The sequence below is a fragment of the Trichomycterus rosablanca genome, chromosome 13 (genome assembly GCF_030014385.1).
Source record: "Trichomycterus rosablanca isolate fTriRos1 chromosome 13, fTriRos1.hap1, whole genome shotgun sequence".
Classification (NCBI taxonomy): domain Eukaryota; kingdom Metazoa; phylum Chordata; class Actinopteri; order Siluriformes; family Trichomycteridae; genus Trichomycterus; species Trichomycterus rosablanca.
The window spans coordinates 22,479,785-22,507,728 of NC_086000.1; the positions used below are offsets into that span (position 1 = coordinate 22,479,785).

General features: G+C 35.8%; 3 protein-coding genes across 7 annotated transcripts; 1 reads left to right on the forward strand and 2 right to left on the reverse strand.

Annotated features, from left to right (window-relative positions):
- The first annotated feature begins 779 nt into the window (after positions 1 to 779).
- LOC134325460 (proton-coupled zinc antiporter SLC30A2-like) lies at positions 780 to 6,482 on the forward strand. The gene is made up of 7 exons (XM_063007662.1): positions 780 to 951; positions 1,735 to 1,881; positions 3,590 to 3,743; positions 3,828 to 3,978; positions 4,066 to 4,171; positions 4,267 to 4,401; positions 6,337 to 6,482. The coding sequence occupies exons 1-7, from the start codon at positions 828 to 830 to the stop codon at positions 6,480 to 6,482; spliced, it is 963 nt and encodes a 320-aa protein (XP_062863732.1). The 5' UTR covers positions 780 to 827.
- A 933-nt stretch (positions 6,483 to 7,415) lies between these two features.
- On the reverse strand, positions 7,416 to 17,803 carry coq8ab (coenzyme Q8A, genome duplicate b). Of its 3 annotated transcripts, XM_063006946.1 has the most exons (15): positions 17,666 to 17,803; positions 17,412 to 17,562; positions 14,660 to 14,998; positions 14,007 to 14,073; positions 13,835 to 13,909; positions 12,822 to 12,947; positions 11,762 to 11,847; positions 10,968 to 11,108; positions 10,781 to 10,862; positions 10,586 to 10,679; positions 10,034 to 10,175; positions 9,257 to 9,364; positions 9,106 to 9,171; positions 8,033 to 8,119; positions 7,416 to 7,936 (listed from the first exon to the last, which is right to left on the reverse strand). In XM_063006946.1, the coding sequence occupies exons 2-15, from the start codon at positions 17,547 to 17,549 to the stop codon at positions 7,643 to 7,645; spliced, it is 1,845 nt and encodes a 614-aa protein (XP_062863016.1). In that variant the 5' UTR covers positions 17,550 to 17,562; positions 17,666 to 17,803; the 3' UTR covers positions 7,416 to 7,642. The 3 variants fall into 3 exon arrangements, with proteins under 3 accessions (XP_062863016.1, XP_062863015.1, XP_062863017.1); XM_063006945.1 differs by having other exon boundaries at positions 17,412 to 17,803; XM_063006947.1 differs by having other exon boundaries at positions 14,660 to 14,872; positions 17,412 to 17,802.
- Positions 17,804 to 22,319: 4,516 nt separating this feature from the next.
- LOC134325027 (putative deoxyribonuclease TATDN3) lies at positions 22,320 to 27,797 on the reverse strand. 3 transcript variants are annotated; one of them, XM_063007036.1, is made up of 10 exons: positions 27,704 to 27,797; positions 26,840 to 26,872; positions 26,678 to 26,751; positions 26,495 to 26,579; positions 26,358 to 26,420; positions 25,349 to 25,458; positions 24,352 to 24,407; positions 24,127 to 24,239; positions 22,961 to 23,038; positions 22,320 to 22,850 (listed from the first exon to the last, which is right to left on the reverse strand). In XM_063007036.1, exons 1-10 carry the CDS (start codon positions 27,755 to 27,757, stop codon positions 22,707 to 22,709), a joined length of 810 nt encoding a protein of 269 aa, XP_062863106.1. In that variant the 5' UTR covers positions 27,758 to 27,797; the 3' UTR covers positions 22,320 to 22,706. The 3 variants fall into 3 exon arrangements, with proteins under 3 accessions (XP_062863106.1, XP_062863105.1, XP_062863107.1); XM_063007035.1 differs by having other exon boundaries at positions 22,961 to 23,041; XM_063007037.1 differs by lacking the exon at positions 27,704 to 27,797 and adding an exon at positions 27,249 to 27,682 and having other exon boundaries at positions 22,961 to 23,041.
- Between the last annotated feature and the right edge of the window lie 147 nt (positions 27,798 to 27,944).

The following is a 27,944-nucleotide window of genomic DNA, read 5'->3' on the forward strand; positions in this document are numbered from 1 at the left end:
AGCACTACATAAATTACTTCTTTAAAACAGTGGCAAGCCACTGTTGAGCAAAAGGCATGACAACATGCTTAAAGTTTGCCTAACACATTCAAAAAAATTCACAAAAGCTTGTCTGGTCTAGTGAGATGGATATGTAACTTTGGGCAGAACATTTAGAACTATATCTGGCTAATACCAACCATAGGGTAAAACATGGTGGAGGCAGCATCATGCTATGTAATTGTTTTTAGTGGCAGGGACAAGGAGCCTGGTAAGAATTGAGGGCTAAATGAGGGTAGCCAAATACAAGAACATCTTCAAAGAAAATCCCCTCCAGAGTGCACACTAATGCAAAGTGGGTCAACAGTTCACTTTTCAGCACAACAATGACCCAAGATGGGGCAACTGTCTGATTGTCCTTGAGTGGCCCAGCCAAACAAATGTGAAGAGACCTAAAAATGGCAGTTTACAGACATCTGACATTAAATCTGGCAGAGTTTGAGAGGATCTGCCATAAAGAATGGGATAAACTGCTCAAATCAAGGTGTGCAAAGCACAAGTGCTGTAAAAGGGAATAAAGCATCTGAATGATTTTCAGAATAAAAGGTTTTAGCTTTTAATTTTCAGAAATCATAAAACATGTTTTCACTTTGTCATTATGATTGAAGTGTAGATTGATGGATAAAATGACATTTGTGTCCATTCAAAATCAAATTCACAACACAGTGTGCACAAAGTATGAATGTAGTACATCTAATGTTTTTATAATCTCTTTATATGTTTTTGTCTTTAGTCCATCTGAATTAAATAATGACTACTTAAACACGCAATTTGAGGATGAACATGACATGGCATTTCACTGTCATGCCACAAGAGCTGGCACCAAGCAAAACCAGAAGAGATCAGAAGCCCAAAAGAAGCTGTTAATCACATCTGTTATATGTTTGGTCTTCATGATTGGAGAGGGGATTGGTAACTATATCCTGGTGTTTTTCCACTGGATGGTTGTGTGACCATTATAGTCATGTAGAGAAAGCAATAATCTGGGGGAATGTTGACAAATAGACGATGCATACATGCATTTTAATAAAATGTAAAAAGTTATTACATATGTAAATATTTAAAGTATTTAAATACTAAAAAATAGTGCTTAGTAAAGTACTAACATTATTTTGTGAAGAGAGTTTGCCAAAAATGCAAAATAGGGTTGGATTGTAACATGTTTTCATCTTAAAAATATGAAAAATGCTCATTAACAACAATACAACCTAAACTTTTTTATTAGCCTTAATAAAGTATTGTTTTATTTTCGTATTAGACCAAAAAGCCTTTTTTTGTCATTTAAGCCCAAAGCATTTTAACATTTTAAATGTATATTATAAATAACCTGTCTGATACAGAAAACAGTATGATAAAATTTGGTTCCTAAAGGAATTACAGTTACACAATAATTACTGTAGCTCCCACACTTAATCATACGTATTTATAAGGCAGGGAACAAAAAACTCTAGTCACTCTTCATGAGGACACTACAAAAACAGTACAAAGACAGTAATATAACTCTCAGAGTGACCAATAAGCCAGTAAACTGATAATTAGAATAATAATGAGGACAATTTAAAACCTGTTTTATTATGCTAGATGCCTTTAAAAGCATTTGACTGGTCTGAAGGATTGTTCGGACTTTTCCAATTTCACACTTTATATTTGTCTGACTGTTTAAACTGTATGATGTATGAATATTTTCTCTCATAGGTGGCTATGCTGCTCATAGTCTAGCAGTAATGACTGATGCAGCCCATCTTCTCACTGACCTGGGCAGCATTCTGATCAGCCTCTTCTCACTGTGGATCTCTAAAAAACCTGCATCTAAAAACCTGACTTTTGGGTGGCATCGTGCAGGTATTAGGCAAAAGATTTATTATTCTGTACATAGAAATTACTAGAGTATGTTGTGTGTTCTTCTTACATTGATTCCCTATTTAATGATACATATATTGCCCAAATAATGATTTATCTGCTTAGCTTCATAGTTACATTAGTTACTTCATATTAGTTATATTAGTTGCATTATAAGTTACCATTTGTAGAATAGAATATAATTTGGAGCTGGGCAGTGCTAGGTTCATTATTATTGATTTTCAAGTCACAGGTTAACGGACCCTTGAGTGAGAAATTTAAAAAGCATTTGTTAAAGTATTGTGATAAACCTCCAGTATCATGACAGCTGAGTATATAGTGTTTATTAGGAAATGACAGTACACAAAAGAACAGAGTAAATCAATATCTGGCTACAAACATGATAAGTGACAAACAGCACAAATGCTAGGTAACGTCCTCTTAAACAGCCATGATGGGCCAGTGATAGCTCAGTGGTTAAGGTACTGGGCTAGTAAGCAGAAGGTTGCTGGTTCAAGCCCCGCCACCACCAAGTTGCCACTGTTGGGTCTCTGAGCAAGGCCCTTAACCCTCAATTGCTCATTGTGTAAGTCGCTTTGGATAAAAGCGTCTGCTAAATGCTGAAAATGTAAAATGTAAATGTGATTAGGATGCAGCTGAGTAAGATAATGCAATCAGTGCTTACTTACAGAGATAAAAAACAGCAATGCAGAGGTTAAAATCCTCATCTTCAATGAAAATGTAAATATACATAAAATTACACAGACTTACAGCAGACAATAAAGTAGAATTCATTTTAAATATGGAGAACTCACAAAATTGTGAAGTGTATTATTTAAGTGATCACTGTTTTTATTAAACAGTATTGTTAGCAGAATTTGATTTAATCCTGAAATGTAAGTTATTTAAGTTATGCCACCCCACCCTGCTCTAAACATACAAAATGTATTGTTTAAAAAATGAACTGTAAAGCAACATGTTTTTTCTCTCAAGATTTCATCTTACCTAATAGCTTGAGGAATACTTGTGTAAACTTGTTTAACTCTGTTAAAACAGCTTGTTTGTTTGAAAATGGGATTTCTTTGTGTCTGGTGTGAAAAGGTGTGGCACTATTACATTTTTTATTTAGAATGACCCTCGATTGACCTTAAGACTTCACACACCAATGTTTATTAATAAATTGTTAAATGTGTATTAGGTTGGATTTAAAAAGAACAACCTAAGGAAAACAAAAGTACGCTAATTATGTATGTGTAAAAGTGTGTCAATCAAATTTGCATGGATTTCAAGATGTTTGGTGGAATAAACTCATGTTTTTTTCTTTGACTTTTATTTAATGTTCATTGAAGTGTATAATCATAATCCTGAAAGTTCAATTATTTATTTAACATTTAATATTTTACAAATTATATATACCTTTTTATGCCACATATGTTTTTCTTATTAAAATATTTAAATATTTTAAATGTCTGATAAATATTGATTCTAAGCTATAATTTTTTTCCTTGGCTGTTTGTGACCTATAGTTGTTTAATTAATTGGTTTAAAAAAAAGGGGGGGGGGGGGGTAGCTGATCGGTGTATCCACATCGTTTATGAGTAAAAGCAGGTAATTAATCATGTAATGTTAAAATCCTAATAAATAAATATTATAATATACAAAATGATCTGCTGTGTTACATTATGTTGCCTTTTGCACATTTTCTTCACAGAGATTTTAGGTGCCCTATTGTCAGTGATGTCCATTTGGACTGTCACTGTTCTACTGCTGTTCACAGCCATCGAAAGGATCATCACTAATGATTATGAGATACACAGCAGTGTTATGCTCATCACCTCTGGCTGTGCTGTAGTGGTAAATGTTTTGTAAGTGTTCTAGTGACTAATCATCCTAAAACTCATCTCTTTGAAATGGCTATTATTACAGATCTTTATGCCCTGTGTTTTTAGAATGGCATTAATTCTCCATCAGTCTCCGGTATCTCATGGCCATTGCCATAACCACAGTAGTACCAGTGTGAGGGCAGCTTTTATTCATGTGCTGGGAGATTTGCTGCAGAGTCTGGGTGTTTTGCTGGCTGCCACAGTCATCTACTTTTGGGTAAGTAAACAGTTTATACAGCCATTTCCTTTAGACATGGTTTTAATTCCTACAATTAAAAAAAGTTATATTCTTCTCCCTATACAGCCTGAATGGAAAATAGCAGATCCTATTTGTACATTTCTGTTTTCTGCACTTGTTTTTGCAACAACATTCACAATTCTGAAAGATATTTTCAGAGTGCTTATGGAGGGTGAGTAACTAATCCATCATTCAGTGTTTGTCAATCATCAAAAACTGTGATACAACAAATTGTTTAAATATTGTTTCTTACCACTTTGTGTTTAGGAATACCACTCGGTATAGACTATGACTCTGTAAAGGACACTTTGCTATTAGTCAGAGGAGTCACAGCCATACACAGTCTACACATCTGGACACTAGCCATGAGTCAATATCAGATGACTGTCCATGCAGTTATAGGTATGACCCTGTAAAATACACTGACCTAGTCATTTTAAATTTAAATAATGTTTAATGTTTACCACAGAAACTACTACAATGTTCCACTCATGTCCTTCTAATGTCCCATCCAATAACAGCACGCCAGCCATCTAACTGCCATAGAACAAATATAGCTTATTTTCATTTATGACATTGGCTTACTGGAGCTTACTAGAACAGATATAATTTTGGCTGTATCCCAAACCACACATAACTGTATAAAATAATGTCTTAGTGCACTACAACTTGTGATAGTATTCTGACAGACTATAAAGCATGCTGTTTGAAACTTTATAATAATAACAATTATTATTATTATTTATAATAAACAGGTCACACAGCTGCCAGTTAACTAGCTCAGCTTGGTCACGAGGGGGTACGAGTACAATTTTAGAATCTGATTCTACTAACCCATTTTATGAAATTTGAGATTTTGTAAAATGCAATAAAAACAAGAATCTGGTACCTTCACACATATGCACGTCACTCATACCGATGCACCCCTAAACCATGACAGTTGTTAGCTTTTGCATAATTTGCTGATAACATTCTAGTCAGTCTCTTTCGTCTTTGGCATACAGAACTTGACATCCGTTTTTCATGAAAACAAACTTGGATTCTTCTGATAACAGAAATTGTCTCCATTGTCTTTCAGTCCATCTGAGATGAGTTTGGGCCCAGCTGTTAGCTGTGTTTCTGCATAGAATTAACGTGTGGCTTTTTTGCATAATAGAGTGTCAGGTTGCTTTTCTTAATGCAGCGGTAGACTGTGTTAAGTGACAATGGTTTTTCGAAATACTCCCAAACCCATGAGACATACCTATCACAGTGACATGATAGTTTTTCATGATGTGCTATCTGATGGCTTGTAGGTCACATTCAACAGTGGTGATTGGCCTTGTCCTATACAGACTGAAATACATAAATTATTTGCACCTGTTTATAGTGGAATGTTTTAAAATAGTGTAATTTAAATATTCAACAAAGCTTCCACTTATGTTTGCAACTTACCCAACTTTATTGAGCGTGTAGCAGGTATTACCTTTTTAATAAAATAAAGATTCAATAGAATTACCAAATTACAGATTTTCTTGTTATTGCATTTTACAAAATGTCCCAACATTTTAGGAAAAGAGGTTTGTACCCAATCATATAATTTTCTGTGATTTCAAGTAATAAAAATGTCAAAGTATACCATAAAACCCTAATTTAATGTAGGTAGTATTGGTATGTAAGTAACAGTCTGATTATCTGACTGGTATTAAACTGTCATTAATATTTCCATGACCTTTAAGCCAAAATAGGATTCATGTATTACTAGTAAAGTCTTAGTGCATAGTTGCAGTAACTGCAACTAGTTATGGTAAATAAATTTGATACTAATTTATATAATTACATTTAGCATTTTTACCCTGCTATTAAACAGTACAGAGCAGCACTAAATAGTTAATGTTTAATACTGGTGTGGGTTTAATCTAGTGTTGTAGTCATCTAGTGCTGATAACCCAGTGTTGGTTTTATGTTTAAAACAAAAAGCATGCTGGTCAACACAAAAATCTGCTGGTCTGTGCTGTTTTAGTAGGGTGTTTAGCTCTTGGAAACATTTTACCGCTGCATATAATTACAGCAAAGTAAAAAAGAATAGCTCCACTGAATTAACCAGTGATTTACTTATGCACTGGTCTGTGCTGATTTACTCTAGCAGTGCAGAAGGAGTTAACCATTGAAAAATTGTGTTAAGTTCAGATGGACTTTGAAAATAGCTGGCACAATAACAAGTAAAAAAAAAAGCAGTTATAAGATTACTTATACAAGATTATTTACAATCCCTGTAACTACAGCCTGTAACAACTGAAACAATATTAGTTTATTTTCAACTTTATAAAGTTATACTTTGTTTACAATTTATTTCAGATGAACAATGCAATCCACATACCGCTCTAATGGATTTGACAAATCTCCTCCAAGCTGAATTTGGCTTCCACAACATCACCATTCAGATAGAAGCATACTCAGGTGAAATGGCAGACTGTGATAAGTGCCAGAACACAATGGACTGAGTTACCGAAGAAAACTTTGTTAACTACATGTCCAACACTGTTTTTTTGTTTGTTTTACTATGATTTTATTTAATAAGTCAGTGACAATTATTTAAACCACAGAGCAAGCTATGTTCAGACAGGAGCATCACAGTCCACAAAATTCTTATGGATTCTAAGAGCAGCTGTTCCCTCTACTTTGCATGTCCTAACATATTTAAGCTGATATAAATATCTATTCAGTATTGTTATCCTGCTAATTAGGTCTGAAGTCATATTTAATAATAATAACTTCTATTTGTTCTATTTTGAATGAAAATGCCATGTCTGAATTCTGCAAATATGAGTGGGTCAAAATTCCTCCACAGTGATATTAAAGACTGTATTTGATTGCTGCTGCTCAAGGTGGCACAATTAAGGTTAAATTAAGGTTAAACAATTAAGTGTGACACATTTGCAATAAGTTATCAGAAGAAAAGGTAAGAAAGGTAAAAACAGTAGGGCACAATATTATCTTCCTTTTCTATTAACATTGTTTTGATGTTTTTGAAAAGGGGAATTTGTAATAGTAAGTAATAAGATATGCATGTATTAAGTTACATTGGACACAATTTCTTACATGGCTGTATTAACTAATTAATGTCTGCATGTACAGTAGATGACTGACTGGCTGATAGTGGGCTAGTGCAATTTACTGCTGCACCACCCAAACACCCCATGGCCATTGCTACTCATTGACGGAGAGAATGGTAAGAACTGTGGGACAAATAAAATGCAGCAAATAAAAGAAACATGCCTGAAAAAATACTTCCAGATCGCATAGTTAGACTGGGGTAACAACTTTAAAATGACAGGGACCTAAAGCACACAGCTAAAACAACACCGTGGTGGCTTCAGGGCAAGTCTCTAAATGTCCACAACTGGCCTCTCAGAAAAAACACCCAGTCATAGCACTTCATTTGCAAGATTTTATTACAGATAAATCCACTATAATTATAACATTTTTCCATATAGGTAGAAAGAGAATCATTTATTAGACACAATCTTTTGAATCTTTCACCGGTTACAGATGAAATAAAAGGACAAGTGAATTAACATGCACTTTTACAAAATGCTATGGATTTAGATTTTAGTTGGCATTTGGCATTGCACGCTTCCCCACTGGCTCCATACACACCTGCTCAGTATGAGGTCTCCAATTTTCGATCTCGCCAGTATTTAGCATAGGCCTCCTGAAACATGTTCTTGCAGCACAGCTTGGCTTTAAGGCGTGAGCAGATAAGAAACGAGCCTCCCATTTTGCGGTGCAGGGAGTAGGTTTCTTCTGGAGGAGGAGTGAGTCGCTGTTTCAGCATGACAGGAATGAGTGTGTGGATCCGCTCTGTTGTACTTTGAGTGCCAAAGTCAAATGGCTCTTCGGAGGCAAAGGCCTCACCAAGAATCATTATGGCATCTACATGGGCATTCATCATAGCCTGAAAAAAGTGTAGAAGCAAAAGCAATGTTTTAATTTTGAAATGGAAATATATTGCATGTATCAAGATAGGCACAGATCTTTTAAGGCTATGTACCTTTGACTCATAACCAGTCAGAAATTTCATGTCAATTGATCGCTGTAAAACCCCCTCTCTGTCCCTTTCTGATGCTGCCTTAATGATCTAATAAAGAACAAACGTTATTTGTTAAAAAAAACAAATCATACAAAATATTGACATAAAAGCATTGTGCTGCTTTTACTGCATCTGGCATAAGTGAAACAAAAGGTGCAATAGGCAGAGCACAAGTGCAATATAACAGACAAATTGGCTGAAATAGAAGTCATATGTGAATAGCTTTTTGTAACGTATAAAAAACAGCTTTTCTGTTTAGGTATAACTGTTTTGTTTAATGTCATGTAAACACTGATGGCTATTTACATGACAGACACCTAGTTCCCTAAAAAATATATTTTCTTTTGTAGTCCTGGGCATATGTATCTCAGTTTTAGGAATAACTGTAACCACAGCAATCCCAGGAATGTTTGCATTGAACCATTCCAGTTTAAGGGCAGTACTCTAATGGAGCCAGGAGTGATCTTTGAAAGGGAGTACACATTTAGTAAATTGGGTCCAATTCTCCACGGTGCAATCGGCTGGTCGGGTATTTACATACAGAAATGATATGTCTATGACTATGTGACTATGTCTGAGGGATGAAGGGGTGGCCAAGGCTCTGTGCTGGATTGATGTCCTGTCTAGAGTGCGCTACTAAATTGTGCCCAGAAATTCCAGTGAAAACCAGACCCTAACTGAAATCCATTATTCATTAAAGTGTAAGGTATTGTTTTACTTGCATCATTAATAAAACTAAGACATGAGTATAAATGGGCAGATAAAAAGGCTTGTGAGAGAATCGGCTAAGTTTTCGTGGAATTCATGAACAACTTTTGCAAAAGCTGTACCCAGACATGTATTTACAAGACCATGATGACAAAACCAAAGGCATATGAAAATAGGCAACTGATGTAAATGCCTGCCTTTTAAGTAATAGTTTAGAAGTTAGTGCCAAATGTATGTTTACAACCACATTAAATAGTATAAAAATTTACAGCAATTATTATAATCACAAATGTATTTGTTATAAATAAATGAATAAAAATGTTTACCTCTATGTACGCATCTGTAAAACTTGCATCAAAACCTCTAGTGGCCCCAAAATCTAACAGTGCAACCTAAAAACCAATGGTTATCATCAATAAAAGCTGATCAGAAATGTGCAATCTACAATAATGAATGAAATCATTGAAACAGCTATACCTTATGATTCTGTGGGTCAAAAAAGAAATTGGACCAATTTGGATCCGTCTGCATATATTTAAACTCAAACAGCTCTCTCAAGCAAAGATTTAAAATCTCCTTACAGATCTGGTGAAAAAAGAATCGGGTAAATTAACTATGACAACAATGAACAACACACTTTATTTTAGAGTAGACTACTACCTCATGTGCTAGTGGTTTAAAACTACATAACAGTCGACAAGACATAACAGCAAAACAAAGATATATGAATTTAATATGCACCGCATGCTTTAAGATTACACAATTCAAAAAAATGCTGGTTTTATTTTGAACTTCTAAATTGTTGAGGTTTGTACAAAAAAATAAATAAATTGAAACCTGAATCTGAACATTGTGATATGTTGGTTGCTGTCTTTACTTTAGATAAATAATGGCTGCTGATGCACATTTCCTTAAGTAATCAGATATTATTCAGTATTTTTTCTACTTGGCAAGTAAATAAAATTATGACTGTTTTGCATGCTAAACATTTTCTATACTATGTTATATAGTTGCTGATCTGCTAAGCAAAGAGGTGCCACATTCAATCAACAGTAAAAAAAAATAACAAACAAGAATGGTGGCGAATACCTCATAAGCCTTAAACATGCAGATTTGAACAGAAACATTTGATAATCACACATCCCCCTAGACAGGTGCTCCTGTCCCACAGGTTGAAACTTTTGATAACACACCTCTTTTTTGTAAAGTGGAGTCTCTGAAGTGATGAGATGAATTCATCTGTGAGGGGCTTACCTCATTCTTAAGTTCCTGTGGGAGTTCTTCAGCTTTATCCAAAGGGAATCCAGACACTAACTCAGTAGTGAGGACATGCTGACTGCTTAGTTCATCCACTACATTTGGCACATAGAAGAATGGGTGATCCTTTAAAAGTTCTCTGAAAAATATGAACAGTCTAAATTAAGAGAGGCACTGATCTTGGAGCAATTGGATGATTTTGCATGCTCCAGCCATACTGACACAGGGAAAGGTTTTTTGGTGTGCTTTTTCATACCAGGGTAAAGTTTTACCAGGGTAAAAATGGGTCAAAACAATATTATTACAAAATATAATGAATGACACTCTTCCAAAGACATTAGACAGGAGGTGCTTAAAACCCGAATGATTAAATCTGTCCAAAGAAGGACTTTGCATTACCCTGTTATGCCCTGCCAAAAAAGCACTGGCAAAACAAAACCTGGAGCTGATCAGTAAGCTGCAGACAACAAAATGTAGACCACTTAGTGATCCATTTACCTAGAGTTAATCATTATTAGAACTAATTTCATCAATGAAAATATTACTTACTGGAATTTTTTGGCACATTTGGCTTCCCTTACATAATCACATTCTAGAGCCAGTTCCCTGCTCATAACCTCAATTAAATGTTCTGGAAACAGACCTGCACAACAATGACAAATGTAAAGTAGTTGGGGTGTGTTTCAGAAGGTAAAATGTAAACAAAATATTATTCTCATCCGTAAATTACAATAGATTACATACCATCAGGTAATGCATTGCTCATACTAAGTAGAGTCATTAGGTTGTTGACATCACTGTTGATACTTTTGGCCACACCTGGGTACTAAAAACATGCATGAAAAATACAAAATTACAAATTATTAATAACTGTCTGTTAGCGTTAAAGTTCTGTGCCAGTAAGTTCTAAATGCCAGTACATTTCCCTTACCTGAATCTTCATGGCCACATCTCTGCCATTTTTCAACTTAGCCAGATGAACCTGACCAATAGAGGCAGCTGCAAAAGGCTTCTCCTCAAAGAACTCAAGTTTATCCTGCCAGTGTGGCCCCAAGTCATTGCTGACTACTTTCTGAAATGCAAATAAGTCAAAAGGAGTCTTCTATTGCTCTACAGTGGGCTGGTTTTTGCACTGCACTCACAGTTTCTCAGTCTTCACATCAGGTAAACCTACTCTTTGGGTGCACAGTGTTGGTAAATAGTTCTCTCACAGCTGTACCTGGGCTCTCAACTAGTGCAACAAAAATCATGAAATGAAATGCGAATTGTCAAGAACAACATTTTTGTTGTGGTAAATCAGAGGAAAAACCTAAAGTGTAAGAAAATTAGTGCTGATGTTGGCTGTTGGAGACCCAATTGTACCCTTAAAGGGATAATTCACTGCACATTATTGCAAAGTTATCTTGACTACCTCATCAGCATAACGGAACAGTTCTATGGCTTAAGTATGTTAAAGTATGCTATGGCCTTCACAGTCACCAGATCCAAACAGGAATATTTTTTGGAAAAATTATGCTTCATCGCACTAGAGCAGATTCAGAGCCTTCTATGCCAATATGAATTGAAGTTGTTGAGTTTTTCTTTTAATTTATGACTCACCTATATATATGGTGTGTATACTGGCAAAGTAAATTGGCAACTTTGTGCTTTGAGTCAGGTTATGTAAAACTGTCTTGTTCTTGAACATAGAAAAGCAATTTTGAAACTCTCACATTTAAACTATACCATCATTTGCTTGGTGGGCATGAAGTCGGCACTCTGTCGAACTCTCTCAAAGATCTTTGCAAGGTGAGGATTGATAAAGGCATCATCTAGGAAAATAAAAACAAACAAACTGATACAATTCTGGCCTCAGATTGTTATACAATCTCTTCTGGCAACTTATACAAATATGAGTCAACTCATAATGATGGCAGGTACACTGTTTGGGCATTTATATTAGGGCATATTGCTTAAAAGCCATTAGCATTGGTATTAGCAGTACTTCTATTGAAGTGCCTGCAGTATATTGTTCTTTTAATAGATACAGTTTTTGATTTCACAACAACAAAGAAATGACCTTTCAGTTGGTATGAAGCTGAAAGGAAACCAAGTATGTTGCTCAACTTTCACAGCCAGTCACATAATCCGTAATGTTTTAGATTATCTGTTTCATTTATTTAAGGTGTTTCATTTATTTTTAGGTAGTAATAAATATCTATATTTAGGCAGCTTTTTATTTACTGTTAAGCTCAGTTGGGACAGCACAAGACAAATGCAATTAACTTTGGTTATATCAGGGGTCATACTCAGTGTACCGCTGGGTACAGTAGATGTGAGACAGCACTGAGTAAAGTGAGATGTATCAGTAGCACTGAGACATACCAAACATATACAAGAGCCAATTTGATCCAAATGAGGTGGAAAAACACACACGAGGTGCTGGGAAAACTCCAGCACTCTCGTACACAGTGCCTCTAATGCTTCGATGAGGAGTGTAATGATATTACAGCATGACATTTGCACCGAGGCACACTGCCAAATTCTTAACAGGAATAAACACAATCGTGTGCAGTAAGTAGGGGCAGTATACACTGTCAGACAAGTTCAAGGGCAGGTAAGGGACATGGTGCAGAAAAACAAACAGTACACAGAGCAAACAGAAGTGACTGCATAGAACAATGTTCATTAAAAAGGTTGTGTGGGAAACTTGGCCAAAAGTGACAAAGATTTAATGAAACACCTAAAAAAACAATAAAAGAAAAAAATCAAAAACATTTAATGATCAAGTTTAATGATTTCTCACCTTGAATGCTGAGCATTTGACCAAGTTTAAGAGCAGCTCCTCTCACTTTACACAGCGTCCTTACAATTCTTTCAGCATTAGCCTCAGAGACAAAAGGGTTGGAGTCAAGAACGGCTTTCTTATCTCCTGCACAAAAATAGTACAAAAGCATTTTTCTTACCATGTTTATATGACTGACTTGCCTGTCACATGACCCACATAGCACTGATATAGGAAGTAATCTGCACTGTTTGCTGAACCAGTGGCAAAATACAAGAGGCATTTCCCAAAATGCTTTAACTTTTCATTATGAGGTAACACTGATGAAAAACTTAACAGAAGAAACTGTCAGTTTAACTCTTGTCCTTTCTTTAAATATAAATGCTATAACACTACTTGACCAGGCGCTGTCAAAGACAACGTTCTTACTATGTGTGTGTCAAATATTTTTATTTATTGGTTTCCAGCAACTCTAGTTTTTTTCCCCAACATTTCTCCCAAATTTAACTGCTTCTAGTAAAGAGTATGGCTGTATTCACATGATAATGGGCATAACTACTTTAGTGCTGGCTGTGCCATTGTTTCCTATGGAGTGCCGCGGTGCTGCTTATCCTGCCGCTGCACCACCTTGAGTGATGTGCACCGTGCAGCTTTACCGCTTTAATGCTTGGGTTTTGCAGCTTGCCGCTGAGCTCAAAGTTCAAATTGGCCCAGTTTGCTGCAGACCTTTTCAAATTGAGACAATCTGTTTAGATGACGTGGTCAAAAGTGAAGCACAGATATGGTGAGATAAAACTGATTCTCACTGTTCCACTTTAAATTAAAACCATGCCATTGTGAGAAAGAATACAAATACAGTATGCATGTGAGTCCCTGTAAGTAATGTGCACCCTGCCCTGGGTGTATCCTGCACTACCTTCAGTGTTTCTATGATGGCAATTTTATATTATTTACACCAGCAACTTTGTATAATTTAGTGTGATCCAAGTAATGTACACAAAGTCAAAGAAATGTAATGGCAGGTATTTATGTACCTGTTTTGTCCTCATATTTAAGGCTCTTTTTTGCCACTTCAGCTATCGCACCCAAGCCCAGTCCAACTGCCAAGCCTGAAACAAACATGTAATTTTTTTATTATCATGTTACATTAATGTCACAATTTACATCATAGTTATACCACAGGCTTCCATTTGAAAACTGCTTTACCCCCAAAATTCACCAGACGCCCAAACCTCGTTACTGGTACTTTCCGTTCCTTGGCACTCTCACTGAGCTAAATAAAGCAGAAAAATACAAGAGTCAGTAAGTAAATATCAGCACCTACATCCAGGGTAACACCTGAAGGCACCAATAGATAAGTCCCAGATTTTAAAGCCACTGCACAGAAAGATATAATAGTAGTACTGCCTGGACCTTAATGATGAAAAATATTATGGTTAAATTTTAAGCTCATATAATCTGAACCTCATTTTCAAATATTTTAGCCAATCTAGAAAAAAACGATCAGATGTAAATCCAAAATCTTAAAAACTGTGATTTATTCAAATTAACAGTTTTCTACAATCTCTGTTTTTTCTTTTTTTACAAACTGGTCACAAGATAAATCGAAATAGTTTGCTGTTATCTGTTAACTTGTCTTTTTTTTATTTTATTTTATTTTATTTTTTTAAGTACAGATTCTAAATGAATACTAGCACATGAATATTGTGCACACTTTCACAGTGGATGCCTGTTTTTAATGGAAACATGTTTCATGATTATTGGTGTAAAACAGTGCCTACAATACAGTGGCTTCAAAATTAGAATAAATACTTGACATTCTTAGAGTATAAATGAAACATGAAGGTTTTCAACTGTACCGTTTGTTTGTGTTTCTTGGAGTCAGTATTGTTGGCTTTGTTAAATTCTTCTTTTTTCCCATTGCTCCAACACCAGTGGTCTTGATGAAATGAGCAGGTTTGACCATACAGTGGCAGTTGGGACTGAGTAAGCCCCTGAAATAACTTGTATCTGGCTTTTCCCAAACATCTGTTGCTATAAGTGTTGACTCCTCCGCTGCCCTCCACATTGTCCTTTAAAGCATGACAAACCCGAGCACATTTAGCACCATTTAATCTTGAGCCAAAGTAAGCGTGATTATGAAGTGATTCCATAATGGCTCTAAATTTGAAAACAGTTCTTGCAGGACAGCAATAACTCTGCAAAAGAATGACATCATAAACCAGGAGGTGTATCTTTACTGTAATGCAGAAAGATTATATAGGCCAAGACAAATTTTGTATGTAAGTATGTTTAATGGTTGGACATGTGTTAATAACCTTTTCATTTAAGTTTACACAGTAATTATTATTGTAATTGTAAACCTGGTCCCTTTGTGAAAAAGCTTTTGGTTTTTCACAATAACTGTGTTCAAAATAAAAATTATACTTAAAATGAATAAATGAAATCCTGAATACATGCCAGCTGTAACAGATGTTTTAACTGTAACAAGTTTTAAAAGATTACACTTATTAATGCAAAAATATACACCATTTTGTCTGCAGTCATTTATATAAAATAACATTTGAGTTTTGTTTTTAATCAGTTACTGAGTAACCAGTAAATACATTCTCACTGAAGTAGTTATTTGGATGATTATTGACTTCTATTTTAGTCACTGATTTGTCATTACAGTATTTTACTACAGTAAGCTTTTCACTCCTGCAAACTACACTACATTTATTCAACCTAAAGAGTTCATTAGAGGTGCTTATGTGCTACTGCAGGTTATCCTGGAAAGCTTTAAATATAGATGAAGTCATTGTTTACATACACTCAGAGACATGTGTCGTGGCAGTGGTAGGATTTTGATGATTGTTGCAACTGTGGACTGTCACAGTGAAAAGAACTGTTGTGAGAATAACTGAAATTTTATAACCTTTAAATTTTAATTTTAAAGTGTATGTATCTTTTTGATTTCAACTGTCAATGAAACTCAAAAGACAGAGCTATAGAGTTGGATTTGGTTCTTGTGCAAACATAAAAGTCTCCAAATCCCAAGAAGTTACATAGTGCAGCATGTTTATTATTAAAAGTATACAATTAATAATTATGGTAATGTCAGAAGCAAATAGTTATTGAAAAGCTTATAATGTGGTCCACGTTTGGACATGTCACTAGGGTACATATTTGATTACTGAAAACATATTTACTTTTTATTTTTGTTGTGACCAGATTCCTATTTGCGCATTTTCCTCTAAGGTAAAAAATTGAAGCAAACAATCATCTTTTAAACTATTAGAACCTCTTGAGTGGTTGATGTTGATTATTTAAAAAGATCTGGGGACAAAGTAATCACCACAATGCATAAGTAACATTTAAAACAAGGCATTTACAAGAGAAAATAAATCAGGAAAATTGGACATGCATCACTAAACGAGTGACAAGATTTAAAGTTGCCTTTCACATCTGATAGGCAAATGGTTATTATCGCTATAAAAAGTTATTATGGTATAATCACAAACACTGGAATACTAGTAAATAAAAAAACAGATTATATAATAATTTAACTCCAGGGAATTTGCAACATTAGCTAGCTGACATACAAATCTGCCTACGCTAAAGGCTGTCATGTTGCATACTGCAGGCTACTCAGTAAATCATTTTGTATGATTGCACAGGTAGTGCACAAATCTGACTTACTATTTAGTACACTTGTATGTCATTTGTACAGATCCAAAATGGTAAATGCTGTCATTTAACACTTTGGCTGCCTGATGTTAATGGACTGAAGTTACAAGGGGCATTACCTATATATTTTAGTATATTAATAAGGGCATAATAGGGACAGCACCTATTGTATTATTGTATCAGTGTTTAATAACTACTTCAGTTCTTTAATTTCTGTATGAAATACTTTAAATGATTTCAAATGCTTAGTCCATTTAAACTACTATCTATTCTCAAAGCATGTATCAAGGTATCAATTCCTTTTTTTAACCAAATCTTGCACATGGTCCTTTAAGTGAAAAACTGAACCATTTAAAAATACATAAACGTGAGATTTTCTTAGTATTCTGCACTACTGAAAAGCAAGTTAGGACGTGTGTTTATTTGACTATGTCAAGTCCCATGTGTAGATTTCCTTGAGTCTTTTTTTCCTGTTAAAGCACATGCTCAGACGACCTTGAGCATGTGGATTTAATCCAGTAATCAGAAGCTTGTTCAGGTTAATACATTTGCAGCTATTGCTCACATATTATACATGTGGCCACACCAAAATGACCAAACGTATGTTGATTTAGCAGGGTTTATAGCACCTAGCTGAGCTATTGTATTGTTGTAGTTTTGTAATCCATCAAGCTCATTTACAAACTAATCCAACAGAAACCAGCACTGCTCAGTTTACTGATTACTAACCAGCAACAGATTAGTATTTGACAGCGGAACCACTTTGAACCAGCTAATGCTGGTCTTTTTTTTTTTTTTTCAGTTTGGTATTTTTAAATACTTGATTAAATCAAGTTAGACCACTGGGTGTTTTCTCTCCTAACATAACAAAAAACTCCTCAGTTCCACTCCTCAGTACCACCCCAAACCCAGACGTGTGAGCTGAGGTGAATAAACGTTTACCTGTCGCTGGAGAGGCTTTTCCATAAGACTCGTGCTTGATTTGTTCTGAACACTCACATTACTGTTGTTGCTCTGATATGTTACAGAAGGTCGCAGCCTGTTTAGTCTCTTCATTAACAACATATCAGCCGCCATCATGTTCTCCTTCAGCCTGCAGTTTCCAAAATAACAACAAACCAACGCAACTTCACTTCCTAAAAGTGCATGCCAAGTTTTCCTTAGTGCTCGCGATACCATGCAGTCTGTTTACCTACCACAGACTTTCAAAAGTTTTAGCTGAAAAGTGGAGTTAGAAGTGTAGAAGTGAACTCTTCCACTGCAACCTCGCTGTCATTGCTTGAAATACAGAATGACAAGCGAGTCAAACCGAACCAAGAGCCGCTTAACACAGCCATTCAACACGACATTAATCTGAGAGGTGTTGTAACTCAAGAGGCGGGGAAACTCACTAACACAGCGCCATCCAGTTCTACACAGGAGCTGGTGTTACCGCCACCTAGTGGTGAGTCCGGTTATATGCATATATTCTATTTTTATTCAGTTTAATGTTAAATGTTTCAGACACAAAATCGTGTAAAATCATTTTATTTACAATTAGTATAACAATTATTCATAATACGTCTTATTTACACTTTTTAATAATCGAAACAATCTAAATATATGGTTAAATGTGATGGAATGTAATGGACTAAATATGATTTAAAAATGTGTTCACATACAGGTATCTAAATAGACAATGAAATGCACCTCGACGGCTTAAAATCTCTTTCTACTGTAAATTTTTGTTTTTTTTAGTTAAGGATAAAAGAAAAGTTTAATCTACTTTTGCTTACTTGTGCTCCATGTTTCACATATAATTGAATCTCAGATCAGCTATATTGAGGTTAAGTAAAAGGATACCACTATGTCTTCTTGTTTCTACTTTTGCATTTGCTCATGCAATGTAAGTAAAGAGAAATGAAACTTATGTACCTTTAGGTATTTAATATCAGTTTTACATCACTTGGTAAAGACTACTGCCTTATCCCATCAGCTACCAGCTTAATTCATAAATTAGCAGTGTCTGTTATTGGGGAAGCTAGCTCTTTCTATAAACTGAAACCCAGCAGTGATATTTGGCTTTTTATTTATTTGAGGCAATTTTATTTATTGATGGCAAAGTAATAGTGAATGTTTATCAATTGTGTATGTTAAGAGATTGGAATGTACAGTCGTTGCAAATGACCACCCACAATAAGTCACCTTGTTAGATGCATATACCCCTACTGCAGCCTTAAATATTTGTGCTTCCTTTTATGCAGGTTCTGTTCATTTTCTTTTTTCTTTTTGTACTTTTATCACACACTGTCCAATAATTATGCCTTTTTCTGCATACGGAATGCACAAAATCTGGGCACCACTGGTCAAACTTTCTGTTACTGTGCCTAGAAAGTAAACATTACTTAGTTTCCAAATGCCATTAAGTTAAAGATTACAAATTTATTAATTATTGTAATTAAGATTACTTATTATTTTTATATTTTACAGTTACTGTTTGTTATATTTAATAACAAAAAAGCAAAGCAAAAGTTTGGGCACCCTGTATGGTCAGTCCTCAATAGGCCCCATCAGTATCACAGCTTGTAACTGTTTGTTGTAACCAAAGTCTTTTTAATTCTAGTTTAGGATATTTTTACTTTTTACTATTTTTACTTATCTTTCCCTGGAATAGTCTTGTTCTGTGACACTATTTGGCTGTGTTGCATGCCATGGCAAATCCTTTAGCTTGAGGTAGTCCATTGTGAATTCTAAAGTGTGTTAAGGATTATTATTCTATTGTACCAACCAGTGTTAATTTTGACAGCACATTTTGATTTAGTCTTAGTCATAGTCTTTTGACTAAAATGTCATTTAGTTTTAGTCGTAATTTAGTCATCTGAATTGTTTTAGCTTTAGTCTAGTTTTAGTCGACTAATTATCATAAGACTTTAGTCGACTAAATCTACGTACAGTTGATTCAGTCGACTAAAATACATATTTGTTTGTTTATTAGGATTTTAACGTCATGTTTTTACACTTTGGTTACATTCATGACAGGAACGGTAGTTACTCATCACACAAGTTTATTTGATTCACAAGGTTATATCGAACACAGTCATGGACAAATTTAGTATCTTCAATTCACCTCAATTCACCTCTTTGGACTGTGGGAGGAAACTCACGCAGACATGAGGAGAACATGCAAACTCCACACAGAAAGGACCCGGACCGCCCCACCTGGGGTTCGAACCCAGGACCTTCTTGCTGTGAGGCGACAGTGTTACCCACTTAGCCACCATGCCGCCCTAAAATAAATATAAAGTGTGTAAAATGTAAATGCTTTTTTATCACTTCCCTTAAATTATTTGTCATTATATACACTTACACAACATTAAACATTTTTTAACCAGTTATGGAATATTATTAATGTTTGAATGTGCAATACACACAAAACCAGATTTAACTTATTTCAAACATCTTTATTTACCTGACCCTGCTTATTGAGCATAACAATAACAAAATATTAATGACCAGTAGGCTTGCTCTGCCTGAAAAGTATATGCATTGTTCATAACAAATTGCATATTACATTCTTTATAAAACTGGGTACCATAAAAGCAGCTGTGACATTATGTTTCCATTATACTGCCAGCGGTGCCAGATGTTTCAGATTTGTGTTTTTACCCGAGATCGTCGCCCCACATGGTTTACACATCGTCTTGTTTTTCACGACGTCAAATGAGAAATGTGTCCATATATCGGCTCTCATCTTTCTCCCTGTTGACATTGTGGAGTTAACTTAGTTCCATGAGTAAAGAAAGTTCACAGGCTAGTCTGGTCTTCCCGGGTTTAGATCAAATGTGTGCGAGTGTGTTCTTACCGCGGTACCGCAAAAGATTAGTACTGATTGGATGGCTAATCGGCTTGTCCCGCTAAAGTAGTTCTGATTGGATCTCTTCCTAACTTGTCCCTACCTTCCACAAAACAAAATCAGTTCTGATTGGATGTCGTCCCTGCCAAACATTTTCGTCTCGTTTTTATTCGTTGATGAAAGTGTCGATTCATTTCGTCATAGTTTTTATCCTTTTATGTAGTTTTTATTTAGTTTTCGTCTCGTTTTCGTCATGAAAAAAAGGTTCGTTGACGAAAACTATGACGAAAATCATTCGTCAACGAAATTAACACTGATACCAACCATCTTCTTACCATCTTTAGTGTTTTACAGATGGTGCTTCTAGAATTTGTAAAGGTCCTTAGATCTGTTTTCATTTCTACGTTTCCAGCTACATGCTGCTTTACCAACTTAAAATAAATGACCTAGCTCTACAAAGCAAGCATCATGTGCCACACACAACCAGGGTTCTAGGGATCTGAGTGCAATCCTCTTCCCTAGTTCTGTGTAAAGTTTGGCTTCCCTGATATTTACCAATTTTTTTCCTTCAGTAACATGCTTGTTGGTGGACTGACTACAATAAATTCCAAGCTGTGAGTTCGTAAATTGTTTGGTACACTGTAATTGTATCTTGTCCATTAATGTGGTATTAGGTTAGGCTGATTAGGAAGTGGTTTCTAAAGATAAATCAATTAATATTATTTATTTGTTGTGTGGCAGCAAAAAAGGGAGGAATTAGTGTAAACACTTCTAATCAGGGTTCTGAGATACAGTGGGGTCAAAAAGTATTTAGTCAGCCACTGATTGTGCAGGTTCTCATACTTAGAAAGATGAGAGAGGTCTGTAATTTTCATCATAGGTACACTTCAACTATGAGAGACAAAATAAGAAAAAAAAATCCAGGAAATCACATTGTGGGATTTTTAAAGAATTTATTTGTAAATTATGGTGGAAAATAAGTATTTGGTCAATAACAAACAATGATTTCTCATTTTGTCTCTCATAGTTGAAGTGTACCTATGATGAAAATTACAGACCTCTCTCATCTTTCTAAGTAGGAGAACCTGCACAATCAGTGGCTGACTAAATACTTTTTGACCCCACTGTATAGGACCTCAAAGTGTCAAAACATGAAATTATCTTATCTTTTTAACCACTGATTATGTTAAATTTGAAAAAGAAAAAGTCAATTTAATTACTTATTAGGTTAATTAGTAAATAAGAATCACTTTTTCAGGAAAAATGTTTTTCTTAAAGCTGTTCCAGAGTTGTTTCAGCTTTACACACTTATCGAATGAGTAATGTAAATATACAACTGGCATTAAAAAAGTTTTTTTTTAGAAGAAAAAAAGGTTTTCTTGTTTTAAAAAAGGACATTATCCACTATTAGGAGAAAAGACACTGAATGTTATGTTTTTATCTGATCCTTGAGATGCCTAATTGATGGCACTTAATAATAATCATCATTTTTATTTCCTTTGTATCAACCACTTTATCCTAGTCAGGGTCAGGGCAGGTCCAGTTCTGTTACCCAGGAAACGCTGGGTACAAGGCTGGAATACCCTGGACTGGGTGCCAATCCAGGTTCCCTCTCAGACATAGCCCATCTTATCTGTGTAGACACCCAGTCGGTTGATAAGACAGCTCGCTAGCCTACCCCAGTTGAGATGGGTTTGAAACTCGAACCTGGATGGGTTAACATAATAGAGGGGTGATCTAACATAAGAGAGCACTCCCTAATAATAACTCCCTCTATCAAAATAAAATGATTTTTTTGTCTTCACTCTCACATTTACATCTATTTAATCTATTACAGTATAAAGGTTCTTGTTGTCTATGTACTGTATCATCCACCAACATGATGAAATAACATGTTATTAAAGGTATTTAAGTAAGCTGCACATATAACCCATTTATCCTTTTATTACACCTTATGCTTAAGTATAATTTTGTGTACTTATGCCACCTCTGTGGCTATAATCAGACCAACAATCTAGTTACTAAGAGTAACTACAGTTTTATTCAGTCACTGTATATTTTCTCTTTCTCAATCCCTGTCTGAGTCATGGTGGGACTGGCACCTCCCAGAAACACTTGGCCCATGACACAAATACACCCTGGATAGGATGCTAGTCCATATCAGGGCAACAACTACTGACACAATCATTTGCTCACTTATTTAGGGGCATTTTTAGGTAGCCAGACCATCTTCTGTATTTAAGGTGGAAGAAAACAAATCAAATGGTAGCCAGAAGAACAAGACCATAACCATAGGAATGGATTAAACCTAGGTTCCAGGATCAGTGATGTGCCAGCTGTGCCAATGGCGCCCTGTGCACAGTATTATAGATATCTCTGTAATTTTGCAGATGTCTTCACAGCATTCAGACTTTGATGAACGTCTTTAACCTGGGGAAGAGGCGAAGAGCATTTTGTGTGGTGACTTCAATGACCTTCTCCAGGTCCACGCCCTTAATTCTGGCAATATACTCTGCACTGACGGTTATGTTCCTTGGCTCATTCCTCACCTAGAATGAAAGACAATGCATAAGCAAACAAAGATTCAGACTTGAGAATTAATTTTATGTAAATACAAGAAATTGGTCAAGCTGTTAATTTAAGCAAAAATGGACATCACCTGCTTCTCTGGTCCTAGAGCTGGCGAATCAGTCTCCAAACAAATATTCTCTAGAGGCAACTGTTTTACAAGTTTCTGCTTCTTGGTTAAAGATAAAAATACATGACCTTCAATAATGGCAAGTAATAATGTCACATCTGTTAGAACCTACACTGCCAAAAGTTTATGTACATATCTTTTAATTAGTAGGTTTCAACATGGCCATGGCAGTGTAATGAATCAGTACATCAAAAAAAAAATGTCTCCCTTTTTCTCCCACTTTAGCGCATCCAATTTCTGCCCGTCAATCTACCTCTCACAAATGCTGGTCCCAGCTCCTGATTGGGGAGGACGAGGCTGCTCCACGCCCCCTCCGACACGTGCACAGCAATCGAACATCTTATCATCTACACTTGATGAGTGCAGTGCAGTACAGCGCTGTGTGCGGAGAGCCACACCCTCTACCGCACTCCATTCCCATCTCCGTGCAGGCGCCACCAACCAGCCAGCAGAGGTCGTAATCGCACTAGTCTGAGAGAGAGTCCCCAGCCGGCTTAATCCCGCCCCATCTGAACAACAGGCCAATCACTGTTCAAGTGGCCGCTCAGCCTCAGCCGGCAGGCTTTGTCTTGCTAGAGCTGTATTACCAGAACCAGCTTCTTTCAGAGCTTCATAGATTTTGTTTCTAAGACTGAGCAGCTAAACAAAAGTCTAAGTTCATTATCAAGAGTAATGAAGAGTAAAGCAACTATAACATGTAACATTCGGTTGAGAAGATATACTAGACTGGGGTTGTATGATTGTTTTGGCTGAGCCCCTTAAATTGCAAGTACTTAGAATAACTGTTCCACTGTGCTTAAAGTAAGGTTCATAAAGAAATGATGTGTTCATTTTGGTTTGAAAGAATGTGACTAGACAGAGCCCTTTCCTCAACACCACTGAACACCTGTTAGATAAATCTGAACTTGATAGCCACCCATTCACATTTAACATCATTGCCTGACCTCACAATGCCATTATGGCTATATGTGCACACATTTCCAAAGACCAAATCTCAAGGTCAGGAGCTCAACACATACTTTTGGCCACGTAATGTATTCTTACAGCCAATATTTGAAAAAACAAACAAAAAAAACTTTATTTTGTGCATTATTATTATGTTTATTTAACTGTTAGAATTTGATTACCTGTTCACTTCGTACAATTGATGGAGGAATAGAAAAGAAGTAGCCTGCCCGTACACCCTCCATTGCAACTGAGGGCTTTCCGTCAAATGCATGAAGAAGGACGTTTTCTACACCTGGTTTTTAAAACAATATTTATTGGTTGTGTTAAGAAATAAAGCAAACGGGGTCTAAAACAATGGGTCTATAAATGAACCTTTAATCAGAATTGTGTAAATTCTACAATACCTAGCTCCTTTAGGAGATGAATGGTTGGTCTTCCAGCAGATCTTGAGTGAACATTCCTGATAGACAAATGTATGTTTGAACACTGCTGTTTCAAGCAAAATAAATCAAACTGCTAATGCATCTTATGATATTATTATACCAGTACTTTTTTTTTTTACAGCTAATTAAATGATATTAATTTATCACACTATAATTTTGTTTGTGGGCAGTGTGGTATTCCAGGTGGTAGTATGATTGCTTGAAAACTCCCATCTGTGAGAATACTAATGTGTTTCCCTTGGGATGTTTCCCTTCAAAATTGTCCCTAGATTAGCCAGGTCTTAGAACTTCTGTTGCAAGGTGGATTGTCCTACAGTGCAACCTTGTGCCATCTCTACTGCGGGTAAACGATGCACATTTGCCCAGCCATCCACATGATCTATTCGTTATGATGTCTGCATACCAGTATACACTGTGTGTTATGACACATTCACCTCATTACCAGTATTAAGAAAATGAGAAATATTGGCTATTTAAGCCACAGTAACAATTCTGTTGGTCTGTCCCAGACACCATAGCTTTTGTTGTCCTCTGGAATTTATTCCTTTGCTGCCCAGTAATTTGTTGGCAGTTTGAGGCTCGTTTCTCATCAGACCACTGTCGGTTGGTACTCACTGCTACCCTTGTTCAAGTTACTCTGGTCTTTATGCCCAATCACATTTGCTGTGTTCAATCTTTGTTTTGCCAAACACTGCTTAATATAAAATGATGACTCTGAAAAACTCACTGAAAAATATCTGGTATGAAGGAACTTGTTTGTTCTAGTTCAGAAATTCTATACCTTTTTATGTCAAGGGCCAGCCATTTCTCACGACTACATTTGCATAAAGATTTTAGTTGCTTAAAACATATTCTTTCATGCTGAGTTTAAAGGTCAGAGACTCTACTAAAGATATATGGCCTAGAATCAAATTAGATCATGAATTTAAAAATTGAAATAGCCTTATCTGAGACTTACAGTGGCAGATTTAGTTGCTTTGCGATCTCAGCTTGACGAATGAGGACATGTCTTTGAAGTTCTTTTCCTGCATCAGTATTAACAAATCGGGGTGTGAAATCAAGGCCAACCTGCAATAGGCACAGGTACATGTCTGTATTTTTAAAATAATATTAAGACAGAATTTGCAACACATTAAAAATATAATCTAAAAAGTATACATGTCCAAGCATCTTGTGTTTTCATTAATTACTGTGACTATTCTTTGTCTGTCACCGAATAATTGGAACACAGTCAATGCCAATGTAAAGCTTGCTTGACTGTTGGCAGTGTCACCTATGTGTAACCCAAAAGCCTCTAATTTTTATGGCAGACCTGGATTTGGTGGTTCTTACAATAAAATCATCCAGACAAATTTCTTCTCAGCATAAAGTGACAGTTTGAGTGTTTGTTGTTCCTGGTCTTTTGTTAAATTAGTCAAACTTGCCCTTTTTATAAACATTAACACAAAGATAGGCCGCCACGTCCCAAAGTTACATTATTATTATTTTACATCACTAGTTGCTGTATGTACTTTTGCCTCAGTAAATCACAATGAGTTTTTGAACAAAAAGCTATGTGTGGAACACATGTCATACTAAAACAAAAGGGGTCAGTCCCTAACCATGCTGCAAAGTTTATCTAAAGAAGTCCAAATATATTGTGAAGATTTCGCTTCACAGGTACTAGCAAGCCAGCACCATACAGCATAATAACACTCAGGCAACTTAACTGTTGGTTTCGTAGACATTTCACTTTAAAATAAGAGCACTGAGTTTATAGGGGCAGTTAATCCACCCAGGGCAGCTAATTTGACAAATGAACTTGTTGGTATGAAGTATCCTATGATAAGGTCACACAGTCACTAAGCTCCTCCAAGCATGATCCATTTAATAGTAAGTGTTTAAAGATGAAGAAACTGCATAAGTTTAGACACTAAGTAGTGTCTATATACAATGTATAGCTTTTTACTGTACTGTGTATTTCTTACCTCACCAATAGCCACAATGTGCTCTTTGTATTTTTCGATTAAGGGAAGGGCAGCATCTAAATCCTGTTAAAAACAATTAGAATGATTAGTGACAACATTATTAAATTAACACAAATAAAGCATTTCACAGCTTGGACCTCTGGTACTGCTCCTCTTGGATTTGCTGGATCTTGTTCTTGAACAGGATGAACTCCAAGGCAAGGCATTACAAATCCAGAAAACCTGCAAAAATAACAAACCACCAGTAATTTTATTCAGTGCACCAAAACGATCACATCGCATGATTTTAATATAAAAAGGCATATAAAATGTAGCTTCACCTTTGTGACAGCTGTATGATTTTCTCAAATTCTCCAGCATGCTCTGCTACTGCAACAAGAGCCAGTACACCAGCCTAAAGTAACACAAACAGCTTTCACCCAACTTTTAATGGTTACAGGGTAAACAGTATATGTAAACAGCAATGTAACGGCCATCCTTACCTTTTTCGATTGCGCAATAACATCATCAATGTCCTGTTGGATGGAAGTAACATCAAGTCAGTGCAGAGTTTATTTAAATCGCATTAAAAACATAGACACAAAGCGAATAAACAAACTCATCAAGAAGGCCAGCTCCATAGTGGGGTCCAAACAGGACTCAGTTCAGAAGACAGCAGAGTTAAGAATGCTCACAAAACTTAACACAAAAACCACTCACACCCACTTCATACCCTGGTGGTGTTTCGACAGAGCACCTTCAGTCACAGACTTATTCCTCCCAAATGCAAGTCTGAACGCTACAGGAAATCTTTCCTTACAACTGCAATCAGACTGTTCAACGACTCATAATAATTAAAAATAATTCATAATAATTTATAATAAATACCTACAATTTATAATAAATACCTACATTTTGTATGCTATGCATGCACCATAAAAATAGTGTTTACATGTATATAGATCTATCCGTCTGTCAGTCTATCTATCCGTCCGTCCGTCCGTCCATCCATCCGTCCGTCCGTCCATCTATCTATCTATCTATCTATCTATCTATCTATCTATCTATCTATCTATCTATCTATCTATCCGTCTGTCTATCTGTCTGTCTATCTATCTGTCTGTCTATCTATCTATCCGTCTGTCCGTCCGTCTATCTATCTATCTATCTATCTATCTATCTATCTATCTATCTATCTATCTATCTATCTATCTATCTATCTGTCTGTCTGTCTATCTGTCTGTCCGTCCGTCTGTCTGTCTGTCCGTCCATCTGTCTGTCTGCCTATCTATCTATCTATCTATCTATCTATCTATCTATCTATCTATCTATCTATCAAATACATAAACCGCAGATCTTCAACTTACATCATCAAAATCTCTTGAGGAGATGTGACAGTGACAATCAATATACCCCTGCATTAATCCTTTCCAAGCTAAATCAGAATTAAGAGAACAAAACAACTGTCATTAGTGCACGTGTGATTTCTACTCAACAGCAGCCATACAGGGAATCTGTTTCTGTGCCGCATTCAAGAGCTCCAAAATTGTGGTCTTGTTGTTTCACAACAGTAAATAAAATATCTTTATATTTAGGTGCACAGCTAAT